At 43.1% G+C, this 14,290-nt stretch overlaps 1 protein-coding gene across 2 annotated transcripts in view; it reads left to right on the top strand.

The window, feature by feature from the left end:
• ZHX3 (zinc fingers and homeoboxes 3) overlaps positions 1-12,365 on the top strand; it is a 30,156-nt gene extending 17,791 nt beyond the window's left edge. For both annotated transcript variants that reach the window (XM_073555357.1, XM_073555358.1), the window contains exons 2-3: positions 6,890-9,745; positions 11,900-12,365. In XM_073555357.1, coding sequence (XP_073411458.1) covers positions 7,000-9,745; positions 11,900-11,910 — 2,757 coding nt within the window. In that variant the 5' untranslated portion in view covers positions 6,890-6,999 and the 3' untranslated portion in view covers positions 11,911-12,365. The remainder of the gene's footprint in view (positions 1-6,889; positions 9,746-11,899) is intronic.
• The last annotated feature ends 1,925 nt before the right edge of the window (positions 12,366-14,290 follow it).

Genomic DNA, 14,290 nt, shown 5'->3' with positions numbered 1-14,290 from the left:
AATGTTAACCTTTTTTCTTTATAATAATTTTGGGTTTTGCAACAGCTATTTCAGTTTCATATAATCTAATAACTGATGGACTCAGTTATATTTCTGGATTCAAATGAGATTTATTGTACTAACAGAAAATGTGTAATCCCTCCGCGTGCAGTGTGAGGCCCCCACGCAGCCCCTCCGCGTGCAGTGTGAGGCCCCCACGCAGCCCCTCCGCGTGCAGTGTGAGGCCCCCACGCAGCCCCTCCGCGTGCAGTGTGAGGCCCCCACGCAGCCCCTCCGCGTGCAGTGTGAGGCCCCCACGCAGCCCCTCCGCGTGCAGTGTGAGGCCCCCACGCGTGCAGTGTGAGGCCCCCACGCAGCCCCTCCGCGTGCAGTGTGAGGCCCCCACCATACGCATACTCTCTTCGCTCCCGTTCCCCTGATGCTCTGCTCCGGTCTCTGATGTACTGACTCTCCGTACTGCAGACATAATGTAATGACGTCATTGCCTCTGTGGTCTCGCTCGCTGATTAGTGGAAGGAGCCGGCGACTCTGTCCTCCACCAATGTACTCACTGCTGTCTGCATCGCAAGGATGCGGATAGCCATGACATTGGCAAGCGGGCGAGGGTGTGACCCATAGGCCACTGTTTTCAGACCTTCAGCCGCACTTAGCCCAGCATTGTAGGTTAATCTTTGAAGCGTCTTACAATCTTATGTTGAAGAGGGGTCTGCCGATCGTCCGCATACTTGGGCCACCAGTTACATTGTGTCTATTTTCTAAATAATCTAATTGGCAGATTTTGCCTATTCTTCCACCTTTTGCAGGTTGTCAGTTGTACGTGAAAAAGGGAAGACTGAATAATCAAATCCAGCAAAAGACTATATTGAGAATCTTTCCGAGCAGGCTGGCTAAGAGTTTTTGGTCAGATCCTGCTTTTTGCCTTTTTTTGTTCCTGCCCACTGAACAGTGAGGAAATGTCAGCCAAGCACATTCACACCTCCCTCTATAGAAACAACACTGCTGTTTGGCTGTGCCAAATGTGCAATTTGATGTGGGGGGATGGGGGGTGACTGCGAGCGTGAACGAGCAGTTTGTGCCCATTCGTAGCCTGCTTTAGTGTGATCCTCCTGGGGTCCAGAACACACTGCTGATCTGATGAAATGATGGGCGCCCCCTGTAGGTCAGTATACACTTGGTGTAACAAAGCCTTGCGCCCCAGATGCATGTGTTCCTGACGATTCCCATATTCTTCAGCGTCAGCACGTTAGATTCTCGGAGCTCCGTGCTTATTTCTGCACAGTATTTTTCCATGACTTAACCAAGCAAAGTCTGCAGATGGCAGAACACACTGTTCTGGTGTTGCTTGGCAGCGTGTCAATCTCCTTCCAATCTGGCCACTAGGAATTACAGAAATATTGGGCCCTTGTTGTTACATAATGTGATTCTGTGTTATTTAGTGTTCAGGTGAAAGTGTCTGTACTTTCCTGGGACCTGGCGTTTAGTTTTCTGAGACTGTGTTCCTTTTTATTTTGGGTGAAGGAATCCTATTCTGATAATCCTCCTATTTCTGCCGCCACGTTCACTTTAGAAAATGTGTTTTGTCCTTTATAAGCAGAGTGTAATGGAGCAGCATAGATAATTCATTTCTCACGACATAACGCCACTGTATTCTGCAGCAATGTACATGATCGCATCTTTGCTTCTCCCATTGTTTGTGGCACAGGGTCTCTGTGCCAGATTTAGTGAAGCCACGGTAACAACAATTGGCTTTACACAGAGCAAACTTTACATGATACAACAATTGCCCATTGTGTTTTTCTGCAAATGTAGCCAGCCATACACATTAGATGGCTTACAGCCGAAACCCTGATTTCAGAGTGACCAGCCTGATGTGTATGGGGGCGTCCTGCTGATGTCGGGAGATACGGCAGAATTTCTACACTTGTACTCGGGTGAGGGGTTGGAGGGAAGAAAGCGCCAGAGGTGTCTGGCAGCATCTTTCTCCTCTTTCCCTTTTGAAAGCACAAGAAAGCGCAGCCTAGCTGAGCATTGATGTGTATCAGGGAATCCGCGACACGTATGTGTATGGCTAGCTTATGTGTTCTTTTGTAGTTGACTGGTTATTATCTTTACTTTAGTCACTCATATAGCACCATTAATTCCACAGTGCTTTACACACATCATCGCTGCCCTTATTGGGGCTCAAATTCTAAAATTCCCTATACCGTAATTATGGCTTTGCAGTGTGGGAGGAACTAGAAACTCCTTACAGATGTTGTCCTTGGTGGGATTTGAACTGAGGACTATATCGCTGCAAAGCAACAGTGCTAACCACTGAGCCAAGGTGCTGACTGCAATTCAGGTATTGTAACCAATAAATAAAATGTGCTTAAAAAGTTGTCCCTTGAATAACTGTCAATTATTCCTCCAGACCCTTATGCACATGTATGTTTGGCTTGGCAGAGTATACATATGCCTTCAATTAATAATATAAATAATAATATTATTTCTATAGCGCTGACATATTCCGCAGCACTTTACATTTCAGAGGGGACGTGTACAGTCGATAGACATTACAGCATAGCAGTTGGAAGAGTGTAAGGATATGTTTCCACAGTTAGTAAATGCTGCGAATTGGACGCTGCGTACAGCTGCAGCGTCCAGATGTTACAGCATAGTGGAGGGGTTTTTTTTGAAGTCTCATGTCCACTATGCTTGCAGGGACGCTTCCGGCTTCCCTGTGTAACTGGATATGCGGCACGTCTTTCTAGACCGCAGTATGTCTATTTATCTTGCGGAGACGCTCAGTCTCCGCAAGATAAATATATATCACCATCTTATGTATAGGATGCGGTGATTCCGCATGGTTCAATGGACACATGCGGAATCACCGTGTGTACCAAGGCTGGCAGCGCTTTGGGCGGAGCTGCATCCAAAGCGCTGCCAATACTGACAGTGGAAACATACCCTAAAGGCCAAAGCTATCTGGCAGCAGCTTATCCTACTTTAAAGGTAAGCATTACTGAATCTTTTCCAACAAATCTGTACAGAATTTTGTTTGGTTTCTCCTTCACTATACCATGGTGTGTGTGTGTGTGTGTGTGTGTGTGTGTGTGTGTGTGTGTGTGTGTGTGTGTGTGTGTGTGTGTATATATATATATAATATATATTTTTAATATAACACATCCATACACCTTTAACCCTTTCCCAACATGCGCTGTACTTGTTCAGAGCTGCGCTCCCGCAAAGCGCAGTGTATATATGGTTCCATTATTTCCTGCCACCGCGCTGCATCACGTGGTGACCCGGTTTAAATGGCTGGTGACCCAAACCGCAGATCATCCTTGCACGTTGCCCCGAGGATTGGTTTGACACCACACCAATCACAGCCGTCACAATGGGTGGGGAGTTTGCAAAGTCACCTTTCTGATTAAACCCTCTGGCGCTAATTGGCCAGAAATTATAGTTCAGCCAAAATCTAATAAAATAGTATGTATGCCAACTTTACCTCCGAGTTGGTGTCCAGAGCAGTTGTGAACCCCCCCCCCCCCCCCCCCCCGTGTTACCTGGGATAAAGATTCCTTGATGGGCCAGTGCAATCCCCCCTGCAATCTCCTACCTCCTGGTGCTGCCTCCTCCTGTGCGGATATCCTCTTAGTAGTTAGAACAGTGTCGTTTCATAGGTAGTTTATTAGAGTAGCGGATGTCAGTGTCTGGTGATGTCCGATTTTTGCTTTAGAGAAAAAAAAAATCGTACAGAGTAGTGTGATAGAATGTCTCCACATTCCGGATTGGCAGCGCTTTGAACGCAGTGGATACCCGCTCCGCCCAAAGCACTGCCCCCTTTTGTACACACGGTGATTCCGCATGTCTACATTGAACACATGCGGAATTGCCGCAACCTATATATATAGAACAGTGCTATTTATCTTGTGGCATGTTGAATATATGACAGACCCTCCTTTTCCCTGACAACTGCCATCGGGGAGATTGTTGGACGATTTTTTTTTTTTTTTAAGAAAACAGTGGGTTAGATGTACAGTACAGACCAAAAGTTTGGACACACTTTCTCATTCAAAGAGTTTTCTTTATTTTCATGACTATGAAAATTGTAGATTCACTCTGAAGGCATCAAAACTATGAATTAACACATGGAATTATAGAATTAACAAAAAATGTGTGAAACAACTGAAAATATGTCTTATATTCTAGGTTCTTCAAAGTAGCCACCTTTTGCTTTGATTTCTGCTTTGCACACTCTTGGCATTCTCTTGATGAGCTTCAAGAGGTAGTCACCAGAAATGGTTTTCACATCACAGGTGTGCCCTGTCAGGTTTAATAAGTGGGATTTCTTGCCTTATAAATGAGGTTGGGACCATCAGTTGTGTTGTGCAGAAGTCTGGTGGATACAGCTGATAGTCCTACTGAATAGACTGTTAGTTGCTTTTTTCTTGCCATAATACAAATTCTAAGTAAAGAAAAACGAGTGGCCATCATTACTTTGAGAACTCTATAACAGCAATCGAAAAAAAAGCCGCAATTTTGCATTTAATTTCTCTCTCCTCTGATGTGATCGCACATCAGAGGAGAGAGAAATAGGGTCCCCAATTCCCCCTTCCCCCGGTACCTCCCGGTGGTCCTGGGGCTAGGGTTATGGTTAGGGTTAGGCATTAGGGATAGAATTAGGGTTGGGGGTCTAATTTCTCCTGTTACCCATGGGAAAATAAAAAAATTAGGGGCTAAAAAAATCACACTTGTGGAAAAAAAAGATTTTTTTTTTTTTTTTTTTATTTTCACGGCTCTGCGTTTATTAACTTCTGTGAAGCACTTGGGGGTTAAAAGTGCTCAACAACCAATCTAGACAAGTTCCTTAAGGGGTCCAGTTTTCCAAAATGGTGTGACTGGTATTAGAAACTTTTCATGTCAGACAGATGCTTGACACATGACTGTTATACTGCAAGTGAAATGTCCGTGTTTAGTCCCAATAGGTAATGTACCTGCAGTGAGGGCCGAGGTTACATAATGCTGCCTCTGCACATGTGAGCACCACTGCACTCTAGGGCTTCGATTTAAGTCAGCCACGTCCCTGCGCTGAGAGAGGTGGGAATGAGGGTTGTCTCTTGAGGATTCGTTGCTAATGTGAGGAGAAGCCATACTTGAGGACAGTAACTGAGATATTAGCCCCAGGTGGACTGATATGGCTGCAGTCTACATCTGTATCGGATACAGAAGTGCCTGTATTTAGGACTATGGCATTAAATTTTTATGAACTTTACATGATCAAGCAAAGGACCAAAGACAAGTGCATGTGGCAGGTGGAAATCATTTTTTTAATTGCTATATATAAATGTTGGTGTTGTATGTGCATATATATATATATATATATATATATATATATATATATATATATATATATATATATTATAATTTAATATTTAAATATATATAATTTGGATGCCATGGTGCTACCAGACGTTACTTATTGCACTTATTTTATTTTTTGTACTTGCGGTATTTATATAGCGCCACAATATTCCACAGCACTTTACAGACCTCCTCATCACTGTCCCCATTGGGGCTCACAATCTAAATTTCTTATCAGTATGTGTTTGGACATAATCTATAACCATGACTTCATGCATGACCGGTGCTCTTCCCTTTTGCCTTGCTTTACGCTGCAGCATGTCTCTGTCCGTGATTGAAGCCAACAATCAGACTGCCAGTAAATCACGAGCTTCTAGGGAATCAGTTACTCCGTTGACTTACCGAAGCTATTAATATGGGAATACAAGCACTAGAATACTTAAGCGACACACAGGTTTGACTATTTTATCTGCAGTATTGTTCTTCAGAAATCCTCTTTTTAATCCTTTGTTAATCCAGTCTTCCAGGCTCCGGGGGCATTCAGTGCCTGGAAGGAAACTCGGCCTCTGGTCTTCATCTTTGTCCCTGTCGCCTCCCATCAGCTTCACAGGAGCCTGTGAAGTCTAGTGGTTGTCCCCCGCATGTGGCCTGCAATTGCAATATTCCACCCTTCTATGGGCATTGGCTTATTGTTTCTTCTGCACAGGTGCCGACACCTATACAGAAGAAACAAGAAGCCAATGCCCATAGAAGGGCGTAAAATGTCTGCTCTGTTCCTGATCTAAGGATCTAGGCTTTCAGTTGAGCTAAATCTGTGCTGCACTTTATGCACATACTCAGTAGGGAGGCAGTGCTCTGCAGTCGGAGTCGTGGAGTCGGAAGTTTGGCTACACTACAGCCCTGCTGATCATACCACAGCTCCTGGGCAGGGGAGGAAGCTAAAGAGAATATACAGCATGGGATCTTTTTGTGAGGTAAAACGTTTCCCTGCCTGTTTTTTAAGCAATGTTTTACGTCAAAGAAAGAAGCTGTAATATTTGTATTCTCTTGTGCGTCCTCCCCTGCCCAGGAGCTGTGGTATGATCAGACCATGTCCCTGTACGGTCAGACACAGCCATTACACAGCAGGGGCACATTTATCAGATTATCTCAGCACAGGAACATGTTTATTTTTTAAACACATCCAATTAACTTTGTGCTTGGGGGAAAACCCATTTAAGGCCACATTCAGTATTTTTACATTGGTATTTGTAAACCAAAACCAGGAGATAAATCCAGAAGTGGTGACGTGTTTCTATTATACTTTTCCTCTGTTTCACTCCTGATATTGGCTTACAAATACTGAGGTAAACAAAATAGTGAATGTGGCCTTACCCACCCTTTTATGTAAGTTCATTGATTATATAACGTTCTGAATGACCAGACACTTATAAGAAATGTAGGTACAAATATATTATTGCTTCCATTACATAATTTATTAATATAAGAATATTGCACTGTATGAAGTGGAAATAAGTGGTAACCACTATGTTTGTTTCTATCTTAGGTCTGAGTCTTCTTGGTTCAAGTGTAATGTCTCACAGACCATCCACCTGATTTCTGAGCGAAATCTTCCTGTCTCTTCCTTTTATTGGCTTTGTGGGGAAAAAGAACATTATGGCCAGCAAAAGAAAGTCTACCACACCATGTATGATCCCCATCAAGACCTTGGCACTGGAGAATAATGCAGAAATAGCTGAAGAAAACTCCAAGGATGACCCCCGGGAAATGTTACCAACTACAGATCTAATAGATGATGAAACTGATATTCTGACTACTGGACATGAAAACATTGATGGCATGAGCTATTTTTGCAAATATTGTAACTACGGCTCCAATGAGACCGGACCATTTGTTGAACACATGAATACCAAGCACCTTGACTTTAGAGATGATCCCTCATATGTTTGTATTGCATGCAGTTTTCTAGTCAAAGATCCTAAGGAACTGGAATCTCACAACTCTGACAGTCATTCTAGGAGCTGTGATCTCTTGTGGACTGTGGCAAGGCATGAGAATTACACTGTTGTGGAGCAAAGTGTCGGCACCAACATTACCGACCAGGATATGGGTGTCCATCAAGCTGACAGACATACCAATGATTATTCTGACATATTAATTAGTAAAGCGCCTATAATGAAGTTTATGAAAAACAAGCACGACACAAAGAAAGCATTCGCCAACCACTCGGGGGATGATTTCGAGAAAAAAAGTCGCACATCACTTAGGAATGGATCTATTTCTACAAGTAGCATGAACAACATAGTCAATTCGACCATATTAAATGGCTCCATAATAGGAACAGTTCCTGTACTGCAAACAGGGGTGACACAGTTAGTATCTTTAAACCATCCACAGTCTGTTATACAGCCAAAACTTCCACCAACCATAATTACACCAGTGATGCCTAAACAATCTTCTGTCCAGAAAACTCAAAGTCCGCAACTTCCCACTGCCAAATCCCTCCCTAAAGTAATGATTCCCTTAAGTAGCATTCCTACATACAATTCATCCATGGACTCAAACAGTTTCCTAAAAAACTCTTTTAATAAGTTCCCTTACCCTACAAAGGCTGAGCTTTGCTATCTAACAGTAGTGACAAAATACCCAGAAGAACAGATCAAAATCTGGTTTACGGCACAAAGACTTAAACAGGGCATTAGTTGGTCACCTGAGGAGATCGAAGACTCAAGAAAGAAAATGTTTAATACTGTAATACAGTCCATTCCTCAGCCTGTACCACAGCCAACTATAACTGTTCTGAATGCACCACTTGTAGCAAATGCCAGTAATGTTCAACAGCTTATCCAAGCTGCTCTTCCAGGCCAGTTTGTCAGTCAGCCACAAGGAGCTGGGGGTTTACTTGTAGCTCAGCCCATTCTAACAAACGGAATTCAAGGACATGCTACTTCAGTGCCCATAACCGTGTCCTCTTTAGTCTCAGATGAGTGCACAACCGAGGCCAGTACAGCATCCTTATCTGGACTAGATTTTGATTACCAGACCGTTACAACTACATCTCCTAGTATGCCATCACCGAATGCTTACGATCCAGTGGCACGTTGTAAAAAGTCACGACAGCAGCTTAGTGCTCTCAAAAGCAGCTTTTCCAAAAGCCAATTTCCTTCTCAAGGAGAAGTTTCAAGACTGACGAGAATTACAGGTTTGACAATAAGAGACGTTAGGAAATGGTTTAGTGATAAAAGATACCATTTCCGCAACAAACCACCCTTTTACTTGGCTGGCACAAGCGACCATGTAGGGGACCCCAACTCTGATGTGATGTATACCATGGTAAAAGATCCAGATACAGATTTTGTACTTCCAACAAGTCATACACCATCGCATACCCCAAGGAGACAGTCATGGCATCAGTCACCAGACTTCACAGTCACAAGATACAAAGAGAGGGCACCAGAGCAGCTGAGAGCTTTGGAAAGTAGTTTTGCACAAAATAGTGAGCCTTCTGAGGAGGAGGTAAATCGGTTACGGACTGAGACTAAAATGACAAGACGGGAAATAGATGGCTGGTTCTCAGAAAAACGCAAGAAAGTAGCTGAAGAACTCAAGAGGGAGCAGGCTCGGTATGAAGAAGATGAGGATGAGGTTTCTGCTGAAGAGATGGAGATGATAGATAAAGTTTTTGATGACTCTGTGTCTCGTGTAGTAGAAAATAGTTCCCCAGTATCTGAGAGAAAAGTAAACCCAATCAAGATCAATTTGAAAGCGCTTCGTGTTACAGAATCGGTGGACAACACCGAAAGCTCAAAATATGATTATGCAATGCCAAGTAATGGGAGCAGTAGGTCATCGCTATACAGAGGCAGACCACCCATGAAGAAAACCGCCAAACAGCGAGATTACTTAAAGCAAATGTTTGTTAAAACCCAGTGGCCATCAACTGAGCAGTATGATAGCCTAGTGGAGCAAACTGCACTTTCACGCTCAGAAATTGTACGTTGGTTTGGGGACAGCAGGTACTCTTATAAAAATGGCAATTTAAAGTGGTATGACAACTATAAGAAGGTCTACGCGGGTGTTAAACGTCCGTGCGTAAAACCCCTTCTGGAATACTACAAAAAGAGGCAAGCTTTGAATGAGGACGATCTTGAGGATTTGTGTGACAAGACTGGAATGTCTGCTGCTGAAATCAGGTCTTGGATTGCAGAAAAATCTGAAGACCAATTGCATCCGTTGGATGAGGGCACTGATGAGCCCAAGTCTGTCTGTCAAGAGCCAGAGCTGCCGATAAAAACAGAGGATATGTGTTTAGAGCCATCTGAAAACAGCAAGTCCTCGGAGCCCAGCCCTCAGGAAACCAGTGTGGATTTAGTATCATCTCGGCCTTCAGATGTCCAGCTAGGTAAGGAAATACAGTGGTTTGTAGCTTCTAAAATGCCTCATAAAGCAGGATATTCTCATAAGAGTGTGGTTTACCTGCAGAAAACATGCCAGTTTGCAGCTTGGATTTCCTCTTTTCATATTGTTTTATAATTAAATGAAATGCCTTTTCTAACACTAAGGTCATATTCATGGCTTTGGTTCTGATTTTGTGTACTTTATACCCTCCCATTTTTTTTTAAAAAAGCCACAAATTCATTGCATGTAAATACAGGGGGGAATAAGCATTTAACACGTCACCAATTTTCTAAGTAAATCTATTTCTAAAGGTGCTATTGACATGAAATGCTCAACCCATCTACCTTATATACTCGTTTATAAGTCAAGATTTTCACCATTTTTTTGTGCTGAAATTGCCCCCTTGGCTTATACACTAGTCATTGTGCAGAAACAAGCGTGGGAGCGGCAGCAGGAGCCGGTGGCTGGGTTATCTAACTCGTCCCTCCTGTGCCGTCGCTGAACGTCCCTGCATCCTCCGTTGTCCCAGGGCTGGCAGCTTCTTCCTGTGTTGAGCGGTCACATGGTACCGCTCATTAAGGTAATGAATATGGACGCAACTCCACTCCCAAAGGCATGGCGTCCATATTCATTACCTTAATGAGCGGTACCATGTGACCGCTCAACATAGGAAGAAGCTGCCAGCCCTGGGACAACTGTGGATGCAGGGACGTTCAGCGATGGCACAGGAGGGTGAGGAGGATGGGGGAAGCACGGAGCAGGATGGTGAAACATGGAGGAGGACAGAGGGAGCACGGAGCAGGAACAGGATAGGTGAGCATGGAGGAGCACGGGGGAGGACAGGGAGCTGAGCCATACATAGAAGGATGGGACAAGGAGCCATGCATACTGGGAGGGGGAAGAGCCACACAGAACAGGACAGGGATGAGGGGACAATGCATACCCGGCTTATACTCGAGTCAATAAGCTTACCCAGTTTTCTGTGGCAAAATTAGGGGCCTCGGCTTATACTCTGGTCGGCTCATACTCCAGTATATACTGTAATCTACACAAAGAAATCAAATCATAATGTCCATAAATTATGTGTAATAATGAGACACAACATAGGGAAAAAGTGTTAAACACACACTGAAATTTATTTCATACTTTGCACAAAAGCTTTTGTTGGTAATCACAGCTTCAAGACACCCCTTATTTAGAGAAACTAGTCGCGTGCATTGCTCAGGTGTGATTTTGGCCCATATATTTACTTAAAGTATTGAACACATCACCAATTTTCTATTTCAACCTCTATATTTGCAATTTTAGTATTGCACCTTGCTTGGAAGTTTTCCCCACATATAACTGCACCTCACCAGAGTAGAGTTCCTATTGATAAAGTAACAGTGCTCCTTGTAGTCTTGTAATACTCGCCTTCCCAGTAGTCTTGCTGTGCCTTAGAGGAGGAGGGTGGGGAGAGTTGCCTGCTGTACCTAGTGCTAAAGCAACCCTCCACCCTGGCATTGAAAAGCGACTATACAGTTTGCCATGTATAGTCACCCTACCTTGGTGCCCTCCATTAAGAATGGCGTTCCAGTCCTGCATTCAAGATGGCTGCCACACTGTAATAGGAGTGGTAGTAAGTCAGACTCGAGCCTACAAAGCACAGGTAAAGCAGGGGAGGCATGGTTCAGACTTACCCCTGCCACAGTCATATTGGATGCAGGAAGTCTGAAACCATTGTCTCGGCAAAGGGAGCATTGAGAGGACAACAGAGGCCACTAGGTAGTGTGACTGTACATGAGAATTCACTTTTCAGTGCTAGGGTGGAGGGTCGCTTTACACTACCAAGCATTATTACTGGTTAGACAGGACTCTTGGGTGGATAGAACAGTGTCCAATTTAGTCTACTGGGAATCACATATTGTGCAATGCTACTCATGGCTGTGGCCTTATGTTTTTATCTTTTTTTTTTCTTGGCTCCCATGTGTGGATTTGCCCCCTACATGGTGGGGGTTTCTGGCTTCTATGGACTTGCTTAGATCTGATTGAACAAATTTGGCTGCTATGGTTTTGCTAAAAGTGATAACTGGGCTTTGCGGCCCATCGTGTAATTATTTGGAAGGGAATAGTATGAGTAATTTCCTTTAAGATAATTTTACGGAATTTTGTCTTTTAGAAACTGACTGAGCACAAGGAAATGACACTTTGGCCAAGAAGAACCTGATCTGCAGCCAGCCCCAGGGCGAAGCTCTTGGCTATAAAATGTTTGCATTGTGCCCCCACAAGTCATGTTGACCCTGGTGCCAGGAGCAGAACTCTGTCCAGTGCAAGCCATTTTCTCAGTGTATATACCATAATGAAGACCCTGCATTCTTCAGTTTCTGGCTTTGTGCCCCCCTATAGTGCTTTGTATTTTTATATGCCCTGTTCTGTTCATTGTTATGTGTATCGGTACAGATGCTTATTTATATTACAGAATAATATAACCATTTAGTATTCTTAAACTGATTTAATACAGAACTTTCTAGAGAGAATCTTGTTTGGACTAACTGGTTGTAAATAAAATATTTTTTTTTTCTTCCTTTACTCTTTGCTAATGCACGGGATACAAAAGAAAGCATTAAAATAGAATTTTGTTTCAACATGTTGCCTTTTGATCCGGCTATAACAATATTGGATAATGTTTCGTGATCAAGACGTTGGTTCATAACATTAAGTTGTCTACTGTTTAAACATTTTTTTAATTTTCTTTATTCATAAAGTATAGGAGTTGGAGAGCCTCTATGGGGTTCTGATCCAGAACTCTTGTCACCTATCTCTATGAACACCATGCCATAAAGTCATTTTATGTGCACGTTGATAAACATACGACTCAGCCCATTTCCTAAAATGTAGGATGGGTAACACTACACATAATAGATAAACATACTGATCCCATAGTTGCTGCACCATAGATAAGATCAAATAGTGTCTTACACAAAAATATTAAATAGATTTTTATTGAAAAATATCATTAAAATTCATACAAGAAAAATGTATACATTGGTGCCTCAAACCAGACAACATAGAGGAGTCAGACTGAGGGGAACAACCACACTTCACAAGGATCAGGTCTTCATGCTTTATGCACATATTACTAAAAAAAAAAAAGAATGTTTTATGTTCAAAATATTGCACAAAATATGCTGAATAGACTAATAGAGTTCTGAATATAAAGTCAATGACTCAATGCTAGAATAATTAGAACAAAGTGCAATGCAAAATTCACAGTATATTAGTAACCTCCATAAGACCCGAGCCGATTATCTGAGACATATCATACACCGCTAGCCTGCAAAGAAAGCCCATGCAGCGCTCAATCTAGCTGCATAGCCACAAAATAGTGAAAAAGCCCATTTCAGTTGCTCCTACCCGAGATGGTGGTCCTCACCGAATGAATGTCTAGTGACAAGCTGATCCTCCAGACCCTGACGTGCGTTTCGCATGGCAAGTACTTCTTCCTGGGGGTGCATAAAACCTGTCAATTCTTTGTGCGGATCTGCAGCATTTCTGCACCCATTGACTTGCATTGAGTCGGGAACTTCCGCAGCAAAACTGCAGGTCTAAAAAAGATCTGCGGTTGAAACGCAGATTGGGAGGAGGGACGGATGTGGGCGTTGACTGTGCGTGCTATGTATGTGTGTGGTCGTCTGGCAGGGCTGTGTGTGTAGGCAGGCATCGTCTGATGGGACTACAAGGCCCATCCGGCTATGCCTGCTACACTGAAAGTGATTGACACATTAGCCAATGATGGGACAGTAGTAGTCCCATCATCCAGCTAATGTGTTGAATGTAAAACCCACACACACACTACTTACCATCTACACCAAAGCCCTTGCTCAACTGAAAAAAAAAATTAAAATAATATACTCCCTGTGTCTGACGTAATCCAATTAATATGATTGTCCCACGACGCTCTCCAGTGGAGAGCTGTCACATGCAGATGCGACCACTCTCCAGAGGCTCCTGTGATACAATGACGGAGATAATCCTCCGCATTGTATCACTCCGACGCTGACAGGTCACCGGAGTTCACCTGTCACTTTGCGGCACTACAGCGTGAGAATTTTCTATTGATAGGTATGGGATAGATAGATAAACATGGTGTCACATCATGTTATGTAGCTGAAGGAGATGAGCAGAGTTCTATGCAGGGGCATTGGAGAAAAAAAAAATCTGAATAAGGCTACATTCAAACATCGGTGTGAAATTTTTCATCCTTGTGTTGTTTTTTTTTTCCCTCGATTTGCACTTATTTTTCTCATCCATTATTTTTAAAACTGAAAGGGAGAGTGAATTTTTTTCACTATATATGGTCCGTATTTTACCTCAGTGTCTGTAAGCCAAAACCAGGGGTGGGTGATAAATCCAGAAGTGGTGACGTGTTTCTATTATACTTTTCCTGATTGCTCCACTCCTGGTTTTGGATTATAAATATGGAGGTAAAATACTGACCAAATACTGAATGTGGCCTTCTGCTGAAACTTTTCTAACAAGCCTATATATTGGTATGCTCAGCTCCTCCTGC

This window comes from Dendrobates tinctorius, unplaced genomic scaffold, assembly GCF_039654945.1.
Source record: "Dendrobates tinctorius isolate UK_male_01 unplaced genomic scaffold, ASM3965494v1 ptg000223l, whole genome shotgun sequence".
Lineage (NCBI taxonomy): Eukaryota > Metazoa > Chordata > Amphibia > Anura > Dendrobatidae > Dendrobates > Dendrobates tinctorius.
Note: the sequence above shows the minus strand (reverse complement) of the source record. Positions and strands in the feature narration are given on the sequence as shown.